Raw genomic sequence first — 22,557 nt, forward strand, 5'->3', positions numbered from 1 at the left:
TTTTCCCATAGTGATAGTGCGCCGGTGCGAGAATTGCACTGCTTCCTTACCTGATATACATGACGCGGCCAGATTGCCCCTGCCTTTTACATTGGAGGTTCTGCTGTCTTCCCTGGTTCCTGGTTTGTTTGCTTTCTACTTGATTCCGAAGTTTGCCTGTCATCTTTCTGTGGAGATGTTGGCACTTATTCGTTCGTCCGTGCTGCAACTGTTGTAATCGAAGACCGGCCGTGGAAGACATCTTCGAACCCTGCGGGAGTTAACTCAAGATGTGGGACGTTGGAGGCGTGCCGATTGTGCCTCGAAATTATGGCTTGGTCTTTTCGTCGTTCTTCTTCACGACCATGGCGGCCTTGGTAGTTGGGATGAGGACATACACGCGCGCTGTTCTCGTCAAGAATGTTGGGGCTGACGATATCTTGATGATAGTCGCTTTTGTAAGTCCTCCTCCCGCATGATTTTTATTACTCGGTATTGGCAGGCACTGATATTGGATATGATCCATAGATCGGTACTATTGGTTATCTGGTGACTATCATTCAGCGTAAGTATTGCCGACCTCAAAGAGACGTGATTCTGGCTAATCCGCCGGGTGCAGAGATCAAGTGGGGACTCGGCGATGCTATCGGCCTCGAGGAACTGGTTGAATTCCTTCGAGCTCTCTATGCGACCGTAGTGTTGTACAACTTCACCCAGCTCTGCGTCAAGTTCTCGATCCTCTTTCAATATCGCCGAATCTTTCGAACCGACGGAGCCAAGAGAATTATCACCGGGCTGATTGCATGGCTCGGCGCGTATGCGATGTTCTGCCTGGGCACAACAATTTTCACTTGCTGGCCCGTGGCAAAATACTGGGATGACTCAATTGAGGGAGGTTGCATCGAGCGTTCAGTCCTGAACTACGCCATTGCTGGGTTCAATATTCTCAACGACCTCATCATCCTCTTCATACCAATCCCGTGGCTCAAGAATCTGCAAGTAACTTTCCGCGCGAAGCTTGTGCTTATCGGAGTGTTTACCTGCGGCGCCTTGTGAGTTACTCACCGTGACGATGAATGTTGAATGTGGGTCGGCTAAGACATATCTGACAGCGCTGCCATTGTGGCCATCGTGAGGCTTCATTCGTTGTATGTGCACGGCTCAGCACCTATCGATCAACAACCACGTGAGTTCTCCTCTCGTTTAACCATTACTATGGCAAGCCCCTGACAGTCTGTAGTCGTTGGCGTAGACATTGCCGTCTGGTCTGGTCTTGAGATCAACATCGCCATTATTTGCGCATCAGTGCCTGCACTCAAGGCTCTTTTCATCAAGATCATCCCGAAGCTTGGGACATACAAGAAGTATTCGAAGAATCCCTACGGACGTAGCACCACTGGAAACCTTCCTCTTCGAAGCTTCGACAAGCGAACAGGGAACTTCTCGCAGAGCGGAAAGGACGGTAGCAAGATGGAGATCCAGGTTCACAGATCGATCGAGATGAACGTCATGCCAGTGGAAGATGACGATAGCCAAAAGGACCTCGTCACCAACGGTTGGGCGGCAGGCTGTTATGCTCATGGTCAGCAGCCTGACGATGGGGAGGCTCGAGCTGGGACTGGTCCTGGTGACCGCCGGAGTAACATTAGAGCCAATTCAAGGTGATGATACTATAGATCACCTCCATTATAATATAGAACGCAAGGAAAACTTGCGAGTCACGAGAGCTTATGATTGGATGTCGGATTTGAAGTATGTGTATCACAAGAGCCAGACGACTTGACGCTGACGTGCTCCTCCACTCTCGTATCTCTTAAGCCTTGTGATGTTAGACCCCGGTGCGCTTGTCCGGCAGCCTTAACGCACGGCAAAGAGCTCAGTCATGATCTACGCGAAACGATACTTGAGGTCAGCCCCCTGATGACGCTAGATCCAGGCCCGGGCAATGTTCAAGGTTTGCGTAGAATACCCAGCCCATCTTCTGCATCGCTCGACATCGTTCGTCCATGGTGAATGCATTTCTGATACGGCCGATACCTGCCGCATACGCCTCAGATGACGCGATGCTGTGGACCCAGACCCCGCCTTTTGACGGCCAGCCGAACAGTCGATTAGCCTGCTAACTCGGATCTTCTCGTTCGGACTCCTTGATCATCGGGTCATCTTTTCTGGAGTAGTCCCAGCCACTCAAGTAGAAGATTCATCCCAGCTTGCGCATGCTAGCGCAGTGTATGTATTCGTCTGCTGGTTCGTCGGCTCGCGGGTTGGGGTCGAAGGGGCTGAGACCAAGGCACTCAAGTTCCATGCCGTCGCAGTCCATTACCTTTGTAGAATCCGCCAGTGCTAGGCCATCCGATGACTGTCGTGAATGGGGACGCTGACCCGAACTCTGTGCGGAAGGTACTATTTTCCAACGAGGGATGCATCCTGTATTCCCCGTTCATACATTCCTCGTCATCGTCATCAAAAAGGTCAGTTGGCTTGCTGTCGTCGATAATGGCCGAAACATCTTTCCTGCAAAGTATCAATCTAGGTTTCCTCTGATATCGCTGCTATGCACGTGGTGATATTCCCAACTTTTCGCTAAATAATTCAAATTCTTCTCGAACACCAGCCAGCCGACAGCGGAGCACTGGAACTTCGGATGTCAGCGCCGACGGACTAGAGGCCGAAGTGGGGCCGGCAGGTTCGTCCACAGTCGGTTCATGGTTGCAGCTTTGAATCTGACTCACACTTCGGTGCTCTCACTTTCACGATCACAGATCTCACTTCGAATCCGAATGTTTCATACTTCCTCTCATTTACCGCACATCAATTGGAGTTGAATTGCGTCATCTAGCAAGCATGACTACCACCTCCGTTCCGTCGACCCCGCACCCGCGTCTGGGGTGGATAGGTAGGTCACTTCAACCGCTGATGAGGCATCAACTTGGATACCCAGTACGACGAGACGGTTGTGACTGATTTCTGACTTATTGTAGGTCTTGGATCTATGGGCATTGGCATGGCCGTCAATTTGCAGAAGCACCTGGCAAAAAATGGCGCACCAAGTCTACAGTACCACAATCGCACGATGTCTCGAGGTGAGCCGCTTGCGACTATCGGAGGCATACCGCGGCCAGAGATCAAACATCTCTTGGCCAACTCGGACATAATATTTATGTCCCTCAGCGACGATGCCGCTCTTGAGTCGATGCTGGATGCCATCCTTGGAAACGTCGCACCTGAAAATTTGACCGAGAAGATTATTGTTGACACGTCGACGGTTCACCCTCTTTCATCAGCCAAAGCCCGAGACCGTCTGTTAGAAAAGAAGGCCAAGTTCATTGCGGCCCCGGTCTTCGGTGCAAGTCCTGTTGCTGCTGAGGGGAAGTTGCTCTGGATTGTTGCGGGTCCGAATGATGCAGTCGACGCCATCAACCCGTTCATCGTTGGAGTGATGGGACGAGGAGTGATTCGTCTCGGAGAGGATGTTCAAAAGTCTAGCATGATGAAGACAGCTGGGTAGGTGAATGATCTTTCGAGAAGGCATGCATGCTGATGTTTCTAGGAATTTCGTTACCGCCGGGATGATGGAGCTTGTCGCAGAGGCCCATGTCTTTGCGGAGAAGACGGGCCTTGGTAGCGAGGCTATGGAAGCTCTGATAGAGCAGCAATATGGCCCTCTCGCACTGTCAATGTCGAAACGTTTGACAACCGGCGCTTACCTCCCCGGAAAAGGCCAAAGACCGTGGTCGGACCTTGGTCTCGCATTGAAGGATGTTGGACATGGGATCGACTGTGCTGAGAAGTCTGGCGCTCGGCTAGAAGTCGCTGAGGTTGCACTGAAACACTTAAAGGAAGCGAAAGAATTCTCAGATGCACAGGGGCGGCCACTGGATTCGTCGTCGATGTATGGAGTTTTGCGCAAGGAAGCTGGTTTATCGTTCGAGACGGACTTTGTAAAGAAAAGAGACGAGTCTGGATCTGAAGCTTGAGCTATATCAGCAGTCAATATTGCGAAGTGAAATGGAACAAACTGCATGAAATGTGCGGAGGGTGCATCAGTATAGGTTTGATAGCTTGTCGTCATGTAGTCTGACCGGGATAAGACAATCATCATAGAGAATATGCAAAAAGTGTTTATTCACGCGAACTTACCTATCTATACGTCCTCATAGATGATTCCATTGTGCCTTCTGAAAATATAGAGCGTTAGCCTCGTCACTCTGAAAGTGGAAAGAATCAGTAGCATCCAGCAAACGATGACTTCAGGCGATGTCGACTATTGACGGTCTTCATAGCCTCGCATGGCGAGGAACTCCGTTCGGCAAAACTTCTTTCATCATACAGTCAAATGTCGTTGGGGAGTGGGTTGTAGATATGTATCGTGACTTACCTCGATGTTTGTAACTTCGCTGGAGGATTCCAACACGCACGATGGCAAAATTGATTTCCCACTGGTTACCGACATATACGTGTCTGAATGGATCACACGGGAAGTTTCTCTGGGGGTGACGGTGCTTGATATAAGGTGCTACACACTCAACATCACGGGTACGAAGTTCGAAATGATGGCCATCAGAGCGACAACAATTATTATTGAGAATGAGTCTTGCTTCATCAATAGTGAGTCATTTGATCCTAGTGCTAAATCGTTCGCCGAACCAGGAACATCAAAGGTTCTATCATGGATGGTGTCGGTTATGAGAGTCAATGAGCGAGGATGAATCATCATGATGCTCCATCGTGTGGGCCTTCAGCCACGCAACCTAGCCTCTGATTTCTCGATAACATGTCGTCCCGAATGATATACAGAATGAGAAATGCGATTGATTACATACTTCATACCCCAAGTTACACCTAATCACTATGTGGCTGTTTCGGCATGAAAGGTTGGTGGGTGACAGCATCTTCCTAGAGTCTGTTATTACATACCCATCGGTCATTTTGTGCTAAGCATAGTGTCAGAGACATAATGAAGGTCTATCTAAACCTATTTTAATCTCTGTGATAGTGATCTTCCAGCTTGTCGGCGCTCATCAGCCACCTTTTCCTGGCTCCCATCTGGGCCCCACGACTCTTGCTCTGTGTTTCTCCCATCGACCCCATAACCATCAGCGTTCTGAGGAACGCCATCAATATCCAACGCCCCAGCCGCATTGGCCCTGGAAAAGATAACACCCGGCATAACAGGGTAGACTCCTTCTGCCACCTTTGTCTTCGGGACGAGCACGTTGAACCATCGTGGCATGACAAGGCCTATAAGTGTGGCTGCCAGCACAACGTGCATGAACGTGAAGCCGGCGATGTGAAGTGGATCCATACGGTTCTTGGCATAGAAGTTTGGGTAGGCGAAGGAAAAGATAATTGAGACAATGGGGGCAGTGTTGTACTTGAGAACGAAACCCCAGATGGCAGGTATCTTCCACTGCCCACTTGTGGAAATCGTGGCATTAAGGTCGCGCCTAAGCTGGTTTCCCTTGAAAGCGGTGTGAGCTGCCGGTCACGGAGAATTCATCAGCATGGATAAGAGCTCTTACCGAATACGAAGTCAAGTACCAAAACTTGCGCATCATCGGGTTCTTGCTAAAGAACCTCGGGCAATAAGCAGTGGGGTCAGAGGCGAACAGAATTGAGGATGCCGTGCCGACAATGAACATGCCAAAGCCAACACCAGCACCCGCCTCTGGCGAAACGGAGTGCGCTACAATGAGCCCTATCACAGTGCCTCCGATGTAGCCGAAGATATTGTAAAGGCACCATGAAATAAGGCCACACTGGTCCACTACATCCCGGTATCGGTACAGAGTCGTGGCGCACACTGCCTCACACCAGACTATCCAGAAGAGTGCCAAATAGTTGATCCAGGTATCGGCAGCATCGACTAGGAAGTACCCAAACTCGGTGCAAAACGGAAGAGAGATAAGAAAAGAAGCGATAACGATGCCGGTCGAAACATACGGACGCGGATACTTCTTGCCCCAGTCAGTGTCGCAAACCATGGTGACGAGAGTTTCGAGAAGCGCGAAAGCGGAGCCAAGGCCAAGAATGAAGAGGGTGGCGAAGAACAGGACGCCCCAGAAGTTGGCTCCTGGCATTTCCGCAATGGCCTCGGGATAGGTCAAAAACCCGACAACAAAGGTGTTGAGTCTCTCACTGGTATCCGGATGCATTCCGAGGTATCCGACAACACCAAAAACTGACATGGAGCCGATGATCTCAATCAGAGAGTTCGAGATACAGATGATGAGTGCGTCCTGGACCGCGTTGGAGTACTTCTGGTTGTATGACGCGAATGAAGTATAATAGCCCATCCCAATTCCTGTCGAAAAAAATACTTGTCCGCAGGCCTCTTGCCAGATCGTTCCTGAAGCGAGCTTGTTCCCGTGCCATTCGGTCCAGTAAATGCGCATGCCATCGATGGCATTAGGGAGAGAGCAGCCTCGCCCAATCAAGACAATCATGAGAATGATTGGCAGAGCCATTGTGAAATAAACCACACGACCCATGAGACCGACACCCTTGTACATGCAAAGCCAAACGATGAACCAGGTGAAAAGGTTCCACAAGGTGACTTCAGTGTTCATACCCATACCTGGGTAATCTGAGTAGTCCTGAACGGCGGATCCGTCGGCAGTGAGGTTGCCCGGGACAGGGTCCACGTTCTGGAGAACGTCGCCGTAAAAGAAGTCTTCATTCCGTCCTTCCCAGGGTAAGGGGCTGATGAAGGAATGACGGAAGTAGGACATGATCCATGCTATGATGGGGACGTAGTAAATGCAGATGGCGTAACCGATGTAAACAACGCCAAATCCGACACCTTTCGCTCGACGATGAGCATGGTGCCAAGCCAAGACACATCCACCTCGGTATGCCTGGCCAATGGAGATTTCCAAGAGTAAAGTTGGAATCGCCAGGCAAAAGAGAGAAATCAGATATGGGATGAAGAATTGTAGGCCGTGGTTATTGTAGACAATCGATGGGAAGCGAAGAAGGTTTCCTAGTCCGACTGCACCGCCCATTGCCGCAAAGATGAAGGATAGACGCGAGCCCCAGACGTCGCGGCCATCTTCGCCCTTGTTAGCGGCTGGGGCGAGGAAGTTGTAAATCCTCGACGCGATGTTGACCATGATTGAGGCTCTGCGGGTGACTTCTAAGGAGTGTTCTTGCGCAGTGAACCTCATGCAAGTTGGGTCTAGTCCGCCTCGAATCGAGCAAAACAGGATAGGTAATATGTGCGTCGGAAGAAAACAACGGACGGGATGAGTTGTGATTGAGACTGGCGCAAACATATATCTTGTTCTACTTTGTGCTAGGCCAAGATTGACACCCACCAGCGATCATCCCCTACCCAATCCGGGGACGATTTCCCTTGTGTCTAGCGTGAACTCGGAAATATCCCACTGCCGTTGGTAGCGAAATGCAAGAGGCTGGTCAGCCCGGGCGAGATACGCACACGACCATGACAGCCAAGTGTCTTGGATATCCTTGATATGATAAGGACCTTCCAGAAGCTCTAAATACCCCAAGACGTGGCGTAGGTTTCGGGCCTGGGAAACGACAGTGATTGGATTGACGGGCCTGCCGGCGTGCCAAGATCGGAGCCAAGATCTTGATGTTTGCCCGGCGGAGCGGAATCCTGGCATTGCGACCATTTGGTCTCGCCCATCGAATTGGCATTTTCTCGGTAGGCGATATCAGCGTCGAGCCGATGGGTGATTTCCCCACCCCTTGGCAGGTGCGCTACGACGTCAGCAGGTTGGTTCGCTGGTTTGCCTAGAGCACAGGGAGAAGGAGATTGACGCGTCTGCGACCGGCGGACGCGGTCTGGTTGGTCCATTTACCTCTTGGTTCTCTTGGTATCCTTGGAAGTCTTGGATCCAAATTTCCAGAGGCGTCTTCTCACCTTGCATCACGTCGGCCAAGGTAAGAACTCCTAGGAGGCCACGAGACAGCGGCAGCAATAGGAAGTGTGCAGTCCAGGGCCGTGGTGCGCATGCTGGCTCTTGAAGTACACACTCGAATAGTCAAGTCTAGCAAGAGTGTCTTGGCAACTATCCATGCAACCCTCATACTTTCCTACCTCTTTTATGGATGAGACGAATGTTGATGCGTAGTAAAATAGTTCGTACCATGTTTATAAATGCTTTGCGCTTTCAATACCACATGCAGATACAATAGAATAACCTTTTCATCATCCACTGATCTTAGAATTCCAAGATTGACGAGAAATCAGACAACATCTCTTGGGACTTCTCTTATGTGGGCAACCTCGCTCCCTCTCGCCGGTGAAATCCAAACTTTGCGGTCAACCGTTGGTCTTTCATTCACAAGGACAGGAGTTGGTATGGCAGGTCCGTCGCCCCAGCCGCTCGAGAGACTCGAAATATCCGACTCGATTGAGCTTCTCCAGGGCAATATTAAAGACTCTCTGGACGTACTTGAATACGTCCGCTGACCCGGGAACGATGTCGGCGATAACGACTCAGAGACTGCTGTCACTGGCTTCGATCTTGTCATCAAACCCTTGAATGACTTTGCCCGTGGCTGCTTGGTGCCAATGTAAGGTGGAGGAGGCCAGCTCTCGACCCTAGCTCGAGCCAGCTCTGCGTTCCTTGCCCTGCGGTTGATGGCAGACTGCAAGAAGGTCGGTATCCCGAACGCGGCCTGAGGCTTCTCATCTCGTGGGACCTCCTCTGTATGCGTGACTTGTGCTGATTGAGGTGGTGACGCTTGGGAGATGGCGCGTGTGTTACGTGCTGGTCGGTTCCCTACAACCCCCGTGTTGCTGTACATCGATGAGCTTGCTGTATTTGATGATTGTGCGGGAGTCTGACCGGAGCCTTGAATGGGTGGCGGTGGTGGAAGCGAGGTCATCGGAGGGTGCGAGGTCAGCGGCGGTAGATCCCTCGTCGGTCGGGGAGGAGGTGATGGCGGAGTTGTTGGAGGTCCGGCTGGGCCCATTACTGATTTTGCTTTCTCTGCTGTTCGGCGCTTACGTCGGGCTCGCCACCTGCGAAAGAAGAAGATTCCGGCGAAGGAAGCGAAGAATGCTGAGTGTGATGACGGTTAGTCATGGCTTCATTTGTGTGTCGAGATACGGTGCTGACTCACCAAGGATGAGAACAATAATGCCAGCCGTTCGCCCTGCATTATTTGAGTTTGCTGCCTGCGTTGGCGGGGGTGCTGTGCTTGTCGCCGGAGCCGCTGCTGCTGACGACGTCGGTGCGGCTGGAGCTAAGCTTAGTGATACAACACTCGTCTCGAGGGATGTTGTTGGTATCACTACGACCGGAGCAGTCGATGTTGGAGGCGTTTGAGGTGCCGAAGAGGGCTCAGCGGCTACAGGTACCGTCGATTGAGTTGTTTGCGATAACGTTGGTGGAGGAGCCTGCGGTGTGGAAGTAGATGCCGGATTGACTGAGCTGCTGATCTGTGGGTTTGTCGGTGTCGCGGAAGGTTGGCTAGCAGATGAAGTCGAAGAGGATGTGCTTTGTCTATGTGTTCTTGTGCTGCATTTTTTCTCATCATCGTCATCGTCACAATCATCATCTTTCTCATCCGGATCATCCTGGCGAGCTAGAAGCTGAAAGTCCGATGGACGCTCGTTTCTTGGGACTGGCTTCAAGGATACATCAGTATTTAGTAGGACCCCGGGGATCATTGCGCAAAAGACTCCAATACCTACCATTCTGCGGATTATAGACATTATCCAGATTGGAGATTCAAGTTTCGATCTTCTTTATTGTCTAGGTGGTACGCTGAACACTCCGCTCGTTGTCCCTCGTCGTTCGTCGTTAGGCGATCGGAATTTCGGATAGAGTTTCGCTGACCGGCTGCTAACGGGATCACAGACTTTAACGGAAGGTCGTCGAGCAGCACCCCTCGACTAGAAGAGATATGACAGTATGCTGATAATCATTTGACAGCATTCTTCAATTGTCTCTGTCGCAGCTTTATGAAGAAAAGCTGAGGGCAGCGGAAGGCCCTGATCAAATGTTTCACACTTCAGCTGGCTATGGATGATGAACGAATTGTGGACCACGTAAAGCTTGTTTTAGCTCCAAAAATAAATTGCCGTTACTCATCCCTACCATTATCAGACAGCAACTTATCAATTCGGACGGCAAGAAGTGCTTAGAAGAGTCGAAGTGGTTTCAGTGTTTGCATCCCCGCAGAGCTCTCCAATTCGCCATTCGACGGCGATGCTGCCCCTGTGTCTCTCTTCTTCAGATCCCGCGCTTCGTATGGGGACGGAATGCAACGTCACGCGGCGACGGGTGTAACTCGGGATCACGGCTAGGATGGGAAGCTTGTTCTTGAGGCTGAGTATGACTGATGATGGCTTCAGATTATCTGCCGGCCCTTCACATCTAATCTGATGCCGTGATCCGGGCGCGCTTTTGTCCCGAATACGGCCCGATGAGGCCTTCGATGCCACCCCAATAGCTGTGGAGGAGACCAATTCAGCTGTTGATGTTTCATAGACTGGTTTGCGGGGTTGTTGAAGACATGGAACCCCTGACCGTCACCAATGTGGTGAGGGGATGAAATGATTGGACGTCTGCTGTCGGCTCCGAAACCAGATTATCCCATCGGCATGAAGGGCCATATTACACAACACGCCGCGATCACCACCGAAAGATTAGTAACCAATCGATTGAGTACGTTAGCTAACTCGACAGTTAGCGGCCAGTCGCCAAATGATCACCAGCTGGAAAGTGTACAACGACCTGATCAAGAACATGAAGGCACACTTTCCCCCAAAAGTAAGACCTGAGCTAATAGATCGGACTAAATCACAACCGTCCAAAGTACTAACCAAACGAATGTTGTCACTCTCAAAATAGAAGACATAACAACCTTCCCAATCCTCTCGCCTCCCTCCAACTACCCACGCCTTCGATCCCCACCGATTCCGAAACTCCTCCTTTACATCCCGGGATCTATGGAAGTTTCACGTTAGTCAAAATCACAGCTTGACCGTGTTACTCGGCCACTCACGGTGGTTAATGTCCCGAGCGCGAGGCGGCGGCGGAGGAGGGGGCCCCGGAGGAGGTGGGCCTGGTGGCACCGGGGGCGGTGGTGGAGGAGGAGGCGGCGGGTTGGGGGGCGGTGGAGGGGGGTTTGGTGGAGGTGGCGGCGGCGGAGGCGGATTAGGAGGTGGGTTAGGTGGATTCGGGGGCGGCGGCGGCGGCGTCTGTTGCGGTCGAGCTGCGCATCGTTATTAAACAGTTTACAAGAGTCGTATCATTCTGTGCTCCACTTACGTCCATCATCGACGCCGTCCCTCTTCTGAGGAGGCCGAGGGGGGTTTCGACCTTCACGGTCATTGTAAGCTTCGACCAAGCGACACGGGTACTTGTATACACTTACCTCGATCGCCATCGGGGCCGTCCTCGGGCTTAGGTGGACGTCGTCCTTCACGCCAATCATTAGCCAGAAAGCTTCCCGGTTGGTCTTGAGTTCCTAACATACCACCATCATCAGGAGGTCTGGGCGGGTTACAGTCACGAGCACGCAACTGTGGCGGTCTGGGTGGCCGTCCGCCTGTAAGAGTCTGAATCAGCTCTCTGTGAAGCCTTGTTGGTTGTTGTGGACGATACTCACCACGGTCAGGCCCATCGTCATCAGGGCAACGGTCTCGAACCCAAATGCTTGCGTCTGGAACGTGAACCGCAGGATCATTGCGTCGTGCCTTGATACCGAGGTGATCCTCTGGGTCCATCATATCAGGCTTAGGAGGAACGGCAAGTCCAGCTGCCAGTGGCTCCAATAGGAGCAGGCCAAGAAGGGCCTGTTTCCAAGAGAGGGTAGGCATATTGAGAGTGGTTCAGTACGATAGAGGTATTGCGTAATCGAGCTGACTGAATGTCTGATAACGATCTGAAGAGGAAAGCGGATATTTGATGAGGATACCAGACCTTTTTATACACCTCTGTAATCACACAAATATCCTCATCTACTTCATCCTTGCCGTGATCACATCCCGATCATGTCTCATTCATGCCAACATCTGCCCAGGCATCTCCCCTCAACGAAGCCCACGGGGACCTAGTTGATCTCGAACCGAACTCAGCAAGAAAATAACCTTACCAGATAATCAGGAAATTCTGAAAATAAACTCGCCTGATCTACAGACCTCAAAAGACGTCTGCCTCAAACTCTATACACATAGGAGGCAGATTTGGGCAATCATGAAGAATGCCCAGACATCTGCGCCCGTTCCAGGCGTTCCATGCTATAGGTTCGCACATCATTTTGACCCGAGCTTCAAATCTTTGCGGGGTCAAAATAATGTCTCTCTGGCAGCTGATCGGGGTAAGGTAGGGATCAGAGCAGTGGATGGACTGACCAGAGTACTTGGGCGTCCTGGCTATCTGATGTTTTCTGATAAGTATGGTGGTGGTAATAATAGCTGCATTATTTCTCCGAGTCCGCCTGAAATGCGTCGGCCTGGTCTTTGGACGATCGATCCGAGAGACGTGACTCAAACACTGACTTTGTCCCCGGTGTTTCTAGTAAACGATAGTCTTAGCCTTGACAGGTGATGGGAAACGATGGCTTCGGCATCTTGACTGGCGTTGAAACAAAGCGACATTCCGAACCACTCGTAAACCACTCAACCGGTACTTGACTAAAACATTTCCGCGATGTCAACACCATCGCGGGGACCTCCCCAGCAATCGGCGCCCTCTTGGGAACCCCTCCCGAACTCTCAACGGCCACGCCAAACTCAGCTCACCTCATCATTGGGGCGAAAATTGAGGAGTAACTCCTCGGGAGCATCCGACACGCAATTCAATGACATGATGTCCCGCATGGCTTCCCAAGAACCCCATCAGCAGGGAAATTCTACCCGTGAGCAAATCTGTAACAAACAACCTTATTTCGCCCAACCGCGGCTTTTAAGCATGTACCAGAGCAAACCAGCTTCAAGCTTAATTGGACGTGTGAGACCCAATGAACACCAGTCGCTGACAGGGATGGGGTCTGAGCGGCTAAATCTGTTGAATTGCCGTTGATCCCGGCAGCGGTTGAACATCATCTTTTTCAGCACGCTTTGCACACCTCCATGACGTGGATTGAAGGGCTCAACCTTCCTGTTATTAAAAGGGGCGATATTTGAACCGTGAAGAGTGAGGTTGCGCAGATCATTGCGCAGATGTGTCGCGGCGGTGCTGTGCAGAGGTCTTGGATTGCGGCCCAGAGCGGCCATTCAGAGTGAGCAGAGTTAGAGTTTGTGGGTGACCGTCTGTGTGATTGCATGAACAACCACGCAGCCCAAGAACTTGGCTATTGATAGAGCAAAGTAACTTTTGGAGCAATTCTGAATGAGACGGCACATCGATGGAAGAAAAGATGACGTCCTGGAAATACTCTGGAGCCGTCTGTCGCCACGCGGAGACCTACGTTGGGGAATGTGGCTTCCCATCTTGGCGTTCCGTTCGTCTCAAAGGCTATTCGCGTATGTTCGCGTCAGCATGAACGCAATGCAGAAGCGATGTTACTTGATTGCCCGGGCAGAAAAGAAGTTTTGGGAAGGTCCAACTCTGGATGCTGAAGGGGTGTGCGGTTCGTGACGGGGCTTACTGATTGGGTCCGGGTGGGCATTGGTGCCGAGGTCATCAGATGGCGTTGCCTCACCAGAGGAAGGTTCTGGTAAATCATCACAAACTACGACCAGGATATAGCATGTTGACTAGTGTGACGAGACGTGAAGAGAGCTTCATGTCGGATGTCTCCTTGTTTGGACAGAGCTTCAACGGCTCCTCGGTTGGCCTTATTGTACATGTGTTTCCGTAATACGGCCGGTGAGTCCAAAACATGCTGCATCCTTGCATTCCAGGGTTTTCTTCTATACTATTCCTGTCCCAACAGGGCGTTCGCTAGCCTCACCATGATCTGCATCCATCCCATTCTGTAGCCTTGTTCCATGCTTCCGCCATTCGTTGTTTCTTGCCAAAGCGTTCATCACTGTTGTGTATATTGCCTTTCTATGATTGCTTCATGTTGATGAAACTTGCCGTATTATTCTCCGTGTCCGTCTTGTTTCGTAGTCTTTGACATCTCGCGTCGATGTGATCCTGCAATGAGGGTGGTGGTGGACCATGGTACAATGGTCGTGCAAGATTGAACTTCCCGGCTGGTTCTTCTGGTTGTTTCAGTTTGGCCATATTGTTGGTCAGGAGGTGTTCGGCTGGGAAACAACAAAATCAATTCTCCGCCGTGCCATGAAACTCTTGACTCGATTGATGTCTGGATGACTCGCCTTCACCAGATCGGAGGGAACAGGGTTCTCATCACCGGTGAGCACGAACTGAACCGCCTAGCCAGAACGTCTAACATGGTGGAGGTACGGAAGTCCGATAATGTCGTAATTAACTCAATGCCCAATGGGTCATTATTGCGAGCTCTGTCAATATGCACGACTCCACCGGGGAGAAAATTAGCAAGGTAACTGCCGACGGAATCGTAAGCGGGGCAGTTTTGGTCGGTGACAAGGCGGAGAAGGCTGTTTCTCTCGAAACCGAGCATCTCCAAAAGCGAGAAGAAATAGTTTCATTTTTGTCACCATTATCACACCGGATCCGAACTCGGCCGGTTATGTGAATTGGAGATTTGTCCTTCCTGCATCCGAAGGGTTCGTACATGATTGACATTTCCTACCCAGCTATCTTGTAGTGCCAACGACAGTCGCTTCGTCACGAGGAAGTGTATTTGCGTTTGTTTCAGTGAAGAAGGTTATCTATGTAAATGACTGTAAAGTAGCCACTGTTTGTATTGTAATATTAACATTGAACTCAAGTGTATTTGGTTTCGTCTTCATTCAAACCCTCTAAATCCCCGTCTAACGGTTTGCACCGGATGTATCTCTAGTAGCTCTAGACTTCATGGGTGGAGTGCATTTTGGATGCAACTCTAACCCTGCCAGTGATCAGGCGTCCACTTGACCTGTAAAGTTTGTCAGTAAGGACTTGGCCCGCCCAAATGGTGATGTCTTGGTGATACTCACGTAGCTGGGATCAATCTTCTTCAAATCGCCGACGCCCAAGTTGCCAGCATCAATCGCGATTTCGTGCTTCATGATTTGAATGGCCTTCTCAACACCTTGCTGGCCGTAGACGTTGGCGAACATGAAAGAGCGGGACAGGCCGACGGCCTTGACGCCGAGGGACAGCAGCTTCAACACATCGGCTCCATAGCGAACGCCGCCATCAGCGTAGACTTCGATCTTGTTAAAGATATCGGGATCGGTGTGATAGATGTCAAGGGCAACCTCCAAGGCCGAAGGGGCACCATCAAGCTGACGGCCGCCGTGGTTAGACAACCAGATACCCGGAACACCATGCTCAATGGCCGCCTGGGCATCTTCGACGCTCATGACTCCCTTGAGAACGATGGGGAGAGAAGTCATGTTTGTGAGCTGGTGGTAAACATCCCACTGAGATATGTCAGCCGGCGCTCACACAAGGGTCAAGGGGGGTGCAGCTTACAGTGATGAGAGACCAGCCAGAGTCAGCGGAGCCAACGTCGAAGCGAGCAGCACGGTGACGGTTTCCATCGGCGGCTGAGTCGACACTGAAGCCGATGGCCTTGGCGCCAGCCATCTCAATTCTGTCAAGGACCTTCTGGGTCTCCGTCATGTTATCCTGGAGATAAAGCTGTTTCGTTGAGGTTAAACAACTGTCGAACAAAGACGGAATTCGCTGTGGCACTTACCTGCTGGAAGTGAACTTGTCCATTCGCCTTGGCGGCAGCGATGTCTTCCATTGACTTTGACGACAGGAGAGAGGGCTGCAGGAGATTAGTGTCAGCCTGAGCCTGTTGGCAACATAATATCAAATACTGACCACGTAGAGAATGTTCTCTGCAGCAGCCGCTCGGATAAGGTTGAGCTCAGCCAAGGGATGACCCAAATCACCGCGAGCAGCAGGTCCGATGAAGAAAGGAGCAGAGAAGTTGTGTCCCAAAATGGTGGTTCTTTTCCCATGAAGGTCTTGTCAGCCGATCGATATGGTTAGGAGCAGAGAGACTGTGCACATACGGGAGCGTGTTCTCGACGTTTGTAATGTCAACCATCACGCGGGGGTTGAAGCGATACCGTTGATATACCTCGAGGTTGTTCCGGTACGACCACTCGCCCGCTGCTCCGTTTCTGTAGTAGGTGTAGTTCTTGATAGGCAGATAGTTTCTCGCAGCGAAGTCGAAATCCGGCAGACCAATCATCGCATCCAGACTGGGCAGCTCTCCTGGCTGCAGGTCCGGAAGAGCCTGTTCGATGCCAGTATCAGGTTCGTTGAGGAAGACTCTTGCTGCAAGAGCGGTTTGGGCAAGGCCCGAGGCGAGGAAGGTAGTTGCGCGCATCGTAATGGTATTGAAGAAGGTCGAGCGGTTGCTTTATTGAATATCTCTCTTGTCTCCCAAAACAATCAGCTTGATGAGATGTTCTCCGACCTATATATCTTCATCGCGATGTACGGTGTTTGTTTCTTCCCCTTAGTCTCGTTCTCGTTCTCGGTCTCGCCTCGACTTCCGAGCAGCAACATCCCAAGCCGCCGAGGCCTCAGCCACCCAAAACCTCAACATTCTTCGAATAATACAAAATGACGCAGTGGATATTCTGAGTCCGTCGTTACTCATCCTTGAATCGTCAAATTGCATGCTATGCATCACGCTCGGAAAGCCTCCGAACTGCAAAGCGAAGCCATCGCCGGAAGTCTTCGGAGAAGCTTCTCAAGGGATATCAAAAATTCCAATTTCTTATCCAGCCAAACAAGATATCCGAACTAGCCACGTCCTGCAGGTACAGCGATCTACGGGAAGACTCCGGGCCCAGAGCAGGGTGGAAGTTGAAGTAGACGCGTGGCCGGCTCCACGACGGCCCTACGGGTCAATTGCCCCACGACTTGCAGATCCACCGAACGCTCTCTTCTGCGACGACGAACTATGACGGCTTGGATCAACGTCGGTGATGTAACGGAGTTTATCGGCGCTGGATTCAGCGTTACGCGGGAAAGGGTCCAACCTTGGCAGGAATGTGGGGGTTAATCTTTTTCAATGGGGACTGAGGTCTTTAACTACATCCGTTCTAGCCATTCTCCGTGATTGCCCGCTCAGACGCGTTGATGGGCGGCGGAAACTTGCGCAAAGACTCCATCTCTAAAGCTTGGATATCTCGCAGGCACGATGCATCGGGGTTACATTTGACTGTGGGACCTCAGAGTTTTGGTAGCGATGTTGTAGTCAAACGTAACTCCCCTTTCTGAAATCCGGTGTAATTGTTGAGGGCCGAGGCCGATACATCATAGAGTGCTCGGAAAATTCTTGATTTTAACCATAATGATCACTGGGTCTGTCGGGCCGTTAGATTAAGTTGAGGTTGTAAACGATGTACCTGTTATGCTTGTTCTAGCTGGAGGATGGTTTAGCTGCTCGTTTGAGCCCAAATACACGTATTCCCGGGGAAATACCTAGATGGGATTCAACCGTCGCCGAATAACAGACTTGCGGATGTAATGTGAATTGATCGGTGAAGTGTCTGCAGGCAACGTCTTGATTTCACGCAGCAAGGACGCAGCATGTGATCATTGTACATCCCGAACTCCCCTTTTACGCGTTTGTCCTGCAGTCAAAGCGTATCCGGTGAAGACCGGGGTACTCGGAGCAACGGGAAGTGGGAATAGAGTTGCGAAGCTTCACAGATACTTCAGTGACCCGCGTGGCTGGAGCCCGTGAAAGTGGATGCCAAGAAACCTTGCTTTGACGTATTGAAGATCCCCTGGAGAACAAGCATTCGATCTTATCAGATGCTATCGATAACGGGGCTTCGCGGAGCCTCTTCTCTGCTGGTGTTCACTACGTTGTCATTGACGGTGGGATTCGGTCCAAGCGGTCCAGGCTCGGGTGGGCTCGCTTCCACGTCAACCGTGACGGTCAACGTGGACACAGGCCCAGAAAAGATGCTCATAGGGGTGGGGGCAGTCCGTGGGGGCAGTCCGAAGGCGTTCCAGAAGCAATGTCACTCTACGAAAAAGGTAACTCGAAACCCATCACACTAGACCATGGAATATCATTGTGAGAGCTTCGATACTCAAGTCATCGTGTTGAACCATAGACTGCTACAATTCAGTGTGACCAGTGCCCTCCCAAAAGCTTGCAATTTACGGGTGTGCCGTTCATTCTGGGGCCAATATGCCAAAGGCCGGTGCACCTCATCCATGGGTCTGTCTCGTTTCCTGCCGCGTATCCACTCGAAGTTGGTTCGTTCGGCGTTGGGCGGATCTCGCGGTGGATCTGACGGCGTCAATACCGTAAGCGGTACGACATACCACGGCAAGACGGAGCCGAAATGCTTCGTCCGACATCCTCCGATCTCGCAACTCACGAGAACCCTTGGTATCAAGGTAGGAAGGGAAGTGGCGGGAATATTGACGGGATATCCCGTAGTCTCGCCGAGTCAACCCCAAGACAGATTGGATGGAACGCCAAAATCTACACCGCAGCTCAAGATACCAAGACCACGTGGAGATCCAAGTAACAGCCCAGGCAGCTAGCGACGGCGATGCGTAATGGTCTCACAAAACGGCACCTTCATAATCCGGCCAGCAGTCCCCAATCTTCCCATCATCCTGAACACTCAAAACCACGCTTCCTTCGCCGCGAAGAGGATTTCCCTCCCACACAACAAAATCCCCGGAATACTTGTTTCCGGAAGGACTATCTTCCTCTCTGTACCCTTCTAGTCCCAAGATCTTGTTGAAGTTCGTGGACACCAACTTGATCGCCTCTTTCTCACTTAAGCCCGCGAACTTAGCGGCCCACTGTGCCTCCTGAGCAAGCCCATGGACCTTGGAGTCGCCTCTGACTGCGAGCGCAACGAGCACCCCAGCGTCGATGAGTACCTGAGCGGGGCTCGGAGACAACGGAGGACCGGCGAAGGAGTTCTTTTTCTCCCACTTATCAGGGGCACCGCGATTGCCAGTCAAGATGACGGGTATCTTGGCTTCAGCTAGATCTCTGGCAACCTGAAAATTCGTCAGCAACGGGGGACTGCGATCATATGAGGCAAAATGCCTTACCAAGGGAGCTCCATGCCCACCATAGATGACAAAGTTCACGGCAGGAAAGTCACGCTTTAGGAGAATTATTTGGGAAATGTCATCCTGCCAGATGGTCAGCAACTGCTCCGGATAAAGACCTTGGGAAAAAGATGTCTCGCCTCGTTCACAGTGTACACGACAACAGGCAGTGCCCCTTTTGCCGCCCGAGCGTAGGCACTGCTTGGTTGCGTAGACACCGCCTGCCCTTCCTCAATGACCTGACGCAGACGTTCGACCCCAGATGATATAGTCGGAGTGTCATCGCCTACTGTATGGTCAGCAAAAGCATCGCGAGCATCACAGAGAACCAAGCTTACCCTTAGCTTCCTGCCCCATGGCAACGTGCAAAGCAACTTCGTTCTTCCATATACCACCTCCAAGAACAGTAGCGTTTTCCGCAGTCCGGAGCCCGACACTCACACCTTGAAGCAACCCACCGCCAAAGATTGGTGCAGTGACAGCTCTTGTGACACCGCCGAGCCGAGCGCGGCCGAAACCTCTTCCCCCGAAGTGAATTCCGTACTTAGCAAAGTGAAGATCCTTTCGTTCGTTGAGCGCGTTGCCCTTCCGATCTGGTGACCCGTCGCCTGTGGATGGCTCAGAGGAGATGTCCAAGATGCCAATGTTGTTGCCGAACGCAACCAGACCTGGTGTGATGTAACCGCTGTCTAGTTTGATTGATACAATACTGTCGCCTTCGTGAGAGGAAACACATGCAGACTCGGCCCCAATGCAGGTGATCTCCCCATCCGTAACGACCATTGCCAGATGGTCACTTGTGTCTAGAGAAGACACATCATCAATCAGAGCCTCTTTAATCCCAGTGAAGACGATCCGTGTACCGCGTCTTAATGCTCTTCCACAGATATCCTCTTTTGTCTCCTTTTGGATTGTGGCCTTGACTTTTGGCAGTGCATTATCGCTGTCTTCCAGAGACCTGCCCAAGGTAGCCAGGGCGCTGTCTTTGTTGAGAACGTCGCGGCCATCGACAAAGACTTGAATTGTGGTCGCGCCGACTTGAAGAGGATGCGCGTCCCAAACGACCAAGTCGGCATCGTATCCGGGTTTGACAAATCCAATACGGTGGTCTTGCTGGATCGAATACGCACCAGCCGAGGTTATGGACTGCAAGGCCTTTGATTCCGAGAGTCCGAAGGAATGAGAGACTGCTGCCTGGTACCTATTCGAGTGTTAGGCAAAAGCTGGGGCGAATATTTGTCTTGTCGAGTAGACCTACGCGAGATATTTGGCGTGATTGCTCTCACCCGTGTGGTCCTAGACGACAAAAGTTGAGCCCCTGATTCTTCTTCAAGGGTGCATCCTGGGCCTATCCTACCGATTTTAAGACAACACGAATGCCGTGGTCATCAAGGATCTTCGGACCGCGCAAGTTCGCTCCATATGCCTCATGTTTGAAAAGCGAGTTTTCCGCGAAAGTGGCAATGGTGATGTTTCTATGCAGTCCCCCATCAGCCATAATCCAATCATACGTAGTTCATTTGATTACCTCTCTTGCTCCTTGAGAAACTCTGGGACCTGCCACGCCTCCAGAGCATGGTGAAATGCCTGTGGGTGAACACCAAACTCATGCAGCACGGCAAGCATTCTCTCAAAGTCTTCCGGCTCGTAGCAATGGATGTTGACATTGAACTCTCCCCGAAGTAGGGCCACGGTTGCCTCTAGCTCGAGGTCCTCTGGGAACTCTCCGTGTACCGCCACGAAGTGAGCGGTTATGCCACGTTTGAAGCCATCTCCTTCAACACCCTCTGCTGCATGACACCAAGCCTCTTGTTTCGACTTCAATTTGCGGGCTTTCTCCAGATGCTGCCTCAGGAGCCAAGCATTTCCGAGGCGGGTGTGGCCGTATAGATGCTTCGGGTTCTCGCCGCAAGCCATCTTGAGGTATCTTTGTCGGCTTTCCTCCGGGATTCCATGTTCCAGCAACAAATCTTCGACGATCGGCTCTCCATTCTCGCCGGGAGATGGGAGGTTCTTGACCAAGTACCCCTGGCCACCAATGATGTTCCCGGATCCAGGTAGAATCAGCGACGTCGTCACGCCGCCGGAGGCAATGATCTTGATGGCCGGATCGTAGGGCTTGAATCCGTCAATGGCTCGGACGAAGGGCGTGATGGGTCCGAGCTGTGGTTTCTCGTTCACATCTGAGGTTGCGGAGACTGAGGAGAAGGGGAGCTCCAGATGGTGAGAGTGGATGTCGACGAGCCCGGGCGTGACGAATCGCCGCTTGAGGTTGTAGACGACTGCATCGCTGGGGAAATGTCCTTTCTCTCGAGTCGTTTCGACAGACTTGATGAGACCTTTCTCAAAGACAATATCGACTGCATCGGGGAGAACTAAGTCTCCGTCAAAGAGGGTTGCGTTCCTGAGAACAATGGTTTGCTTCTGTCCAGAGATCTTGTTCCATCGTGGATTCGATTCTCGTTGAACAACGTCGTCCGTTCTTTGATGCCGAGAAACAGTCTCTCGACAGGTTTCGAGGCCCTTCACGAGCACTTTGCGCTGCTCCTCTGTGATCACAGGATCCTGAATAGCCGCATTGTAGTAATGTGACAAGGAGACGAGCACAACCACGAGAACAGTAAACGCTAAGAGACGTCCTCGGCGCCTCCGAACGACGAATAGTCTCGGCGCATGATGTTGCTGGTACGGCGGGGGACTTGAATCAAAGACACCTTCGCCTTTGCCGACCATCTTGGAGTGCTCGACGCATGAAATCGCCACAATCTTCTAAAAATACTGCAAGTAAACGATCTCTACACAGAAGCAATTTTTGTCAAGAAGAGCGATCCTAATCACAGCATACAACGCCTCAATTACCCTCGAGCTGGGCTCCCCGACTCAGGCAGTCGACTTCAGAGCTTGGCGTTTGCTGATGGACGGCGGCGTCAACGTGGGTCGGAATGGCGTCACTTGGATTTGACCCACGGTCCAACGGAGTAACCCGAGAAGACCAAACTCAGCGTCGGGTATGACTTCCAGCGATCTTCAATCAAGAGAAGAGGTGAAGAGAAGTCGTCGTGGGCAGGATCTTGCGGGGGATTCCAATCGCACCGACGATGTTGGTCAACATGCAGCACTCGTGATTCGCTGTTCTTATCACTCAATCGACCGGGCCATCTGCAGGTAGCCGTTCCGGGAAGTTGTCGCCTGCCAGCCGGAGCCGTGAAACCGAAACCGACGCGGCGGATCCCCGAACTTATTGAAGGCATCGGGTCCGCTCCGACTTTACGCCTCGGCGGAATGATCGCCCATCAGCAAGTTGCAGTTAAAGACACGTCTAGAACCTGGCAAACGTCAAAATCTGGTTGACACTTTGCCGTCTTCGTTCTCTCCTCCGCAGCCGCCATTTCTCTGGCCGATGACGCGATAAGAGACGCGCCCACTTCCCGCCCACTTCATCCCTGCAGCCGACCGTTGGAGCGGGATGGGCGAGCCCAAGATAGGACGGGTTAAGCTTATTGGTACGTAAGAG

At 51.7% G+C, this 22,557-nt stretch overlaps 6 protein-coding genes across 6 annotated transcripts; 2 read left to right on the top strand and 4 right to left on the bottom strand.

Moving 5' to 3' along the window:
• Positions 1 to 269: 269 nt before the first annotated feature.
• Positions 270 to 1,644, top strand: CGCS363_v007842 (Satratoxin biosynthesis SC1 cluster protein 4; the record flags this gene model as incomplete). Its single annotated transcript, XM_036639691.1, has 5 exons — positions 270 to 437; positions 508 to 544; positions 599 to 1,031; positions 1,092 to 1,165; positions 1,220 to 1,644. 5 exons carry the CDS (start codon positions 270 to 272, stop codon positions 1,642 to 1,644), a joined length of 1,137 nt encoding a protein of 378 aa, XP_036494992.1.
• Positions 1,645 to 2,823: 1,179 nt separating this feature from the next.
• CGCS363_v007843 (Glyoxylate/succinic semialdehyde reductase 2) lies at positions 2,824 to 3,956 on the top strand (the record flags this gene model as incomplete). Its single annotated transcript, XM_036639692.1, has 3 exons — positions 2,824 to 2,875; positions 2,961 to 3,483; positions 3,530 to 3,956. 3 exons carry the CDS (start codon positions 2,824 to 2,826, stop codon positions 3,954 to 3,956), a joined length of 1,002 nt encoding a protein of 333 aa, XP_036494990.1.
• Positions 3,957 to 4,954: 998 nt separating this feature from the next.
• Positions 4,955 to 7,091, bottom strand: SC6A8 (Creatine transporter; the record flags this gene model as incomplete). The annotated part of the gene is made up of 2 exons (XM_036639693.1): positions 4,955 to 5,440; positions 5,502 to 7,091. 2 exons carry the CDS (start codon positions 7,089 to 7,091, stop codon positions 4,955 to 4,957), a joined length of 2,076 nt encoding a protein of 691 aa, XP_036494988.1.
• Positions 7,092 to 10,893: 3,802 nt separating this feature from the next.
• CGCS363_v007845 (uncharacterized protein) lies at positions 10,894 to 11,782 on the bottom strand (the record flags this gene model as incomplete). The annotated part of the gene is made up of 6 exons (XM_036639694.1): positions 10,894 to 10,907; positions 10,966 to 11,175; positions 11,232 to 11,282; positions 11,338 to 11,382; positions 11,440 to 11,511; positions 11,572 to 11,782. 6 exons carry the CDS (start codon positions 11,780 to 11,782, stop codon positions 10,894 to 10,896), a joined length of 603 nt encoding a protein of 200 aa, XP_036494986.1.
• A 3,101-nt stretch (positions 11,783 to 14,883) lies between these two features.
• On the bottom strand, positions 14,884 to 16,329 carry CGCS363_v007846 (Cytochrome b2; the record flags this gene model as incomplete). Its single annotated transcript, XM_036639695.1, has 6 exons — positions 14,884 to 14,916; positions 14,978 to 15,406; positions 15,459 to 15,626; positions 15,685 to 15,759; positions 15,816 to 15,945; positions 16,010 to 16,329. 6 exons carry the CDS (start codon positions 16,327 to 16,329, stop codon positions 14,884 to 14,886), a joined length of 1,155 nt encoding a protein of 384 aa, XP_036494985.1.
• A 2,210-nt stretch (positions 16,330 to 18,539) lies between these two features.
• On the bottom strand, positions 18,540 to 21,776 carry CGCS363_v007847 (uncharacterized protein; the record flags this gene model as incomplete). The annotated part of the gene is made up of 7 exons (XM_036639696.1): positions 18,540 to 18,989; positions 19,044 to 19,127; positions 19,193 to 19,329; positions 19,382 to 20,244; positions 20,302 to 20,339; positions 20,401 to 20,518; positions 20,572 to 21,776. The coding sequence occupies 7 exons, from the start codon at positions 21,774 to 21,776 to the stop codon at positions 18,540 to 18,542; spliced, it is 2,895 nt and encodes a 964-aa protein (XP_036494984.1).
• Between the last annotated feature and the right edge of the window lie 781 nt (positions 21,777 to 22,557).

Source organism: Colletotrichum siamense, assembly GCF_013390195.1.
Source record: "Colletotrichum siamense strain Cg363 chromosome Unknown KSG_Cg363_contig05, whole genome shotgun sequence".
Classification (NCBI taxonomy): domain Eukaryota; kingdom Fungi; phylum Ascomycota; class Sordariomycetes; order Glomerellales; family Glomerellaceae; genus Colletotrichum; species Colletotrichum siamense.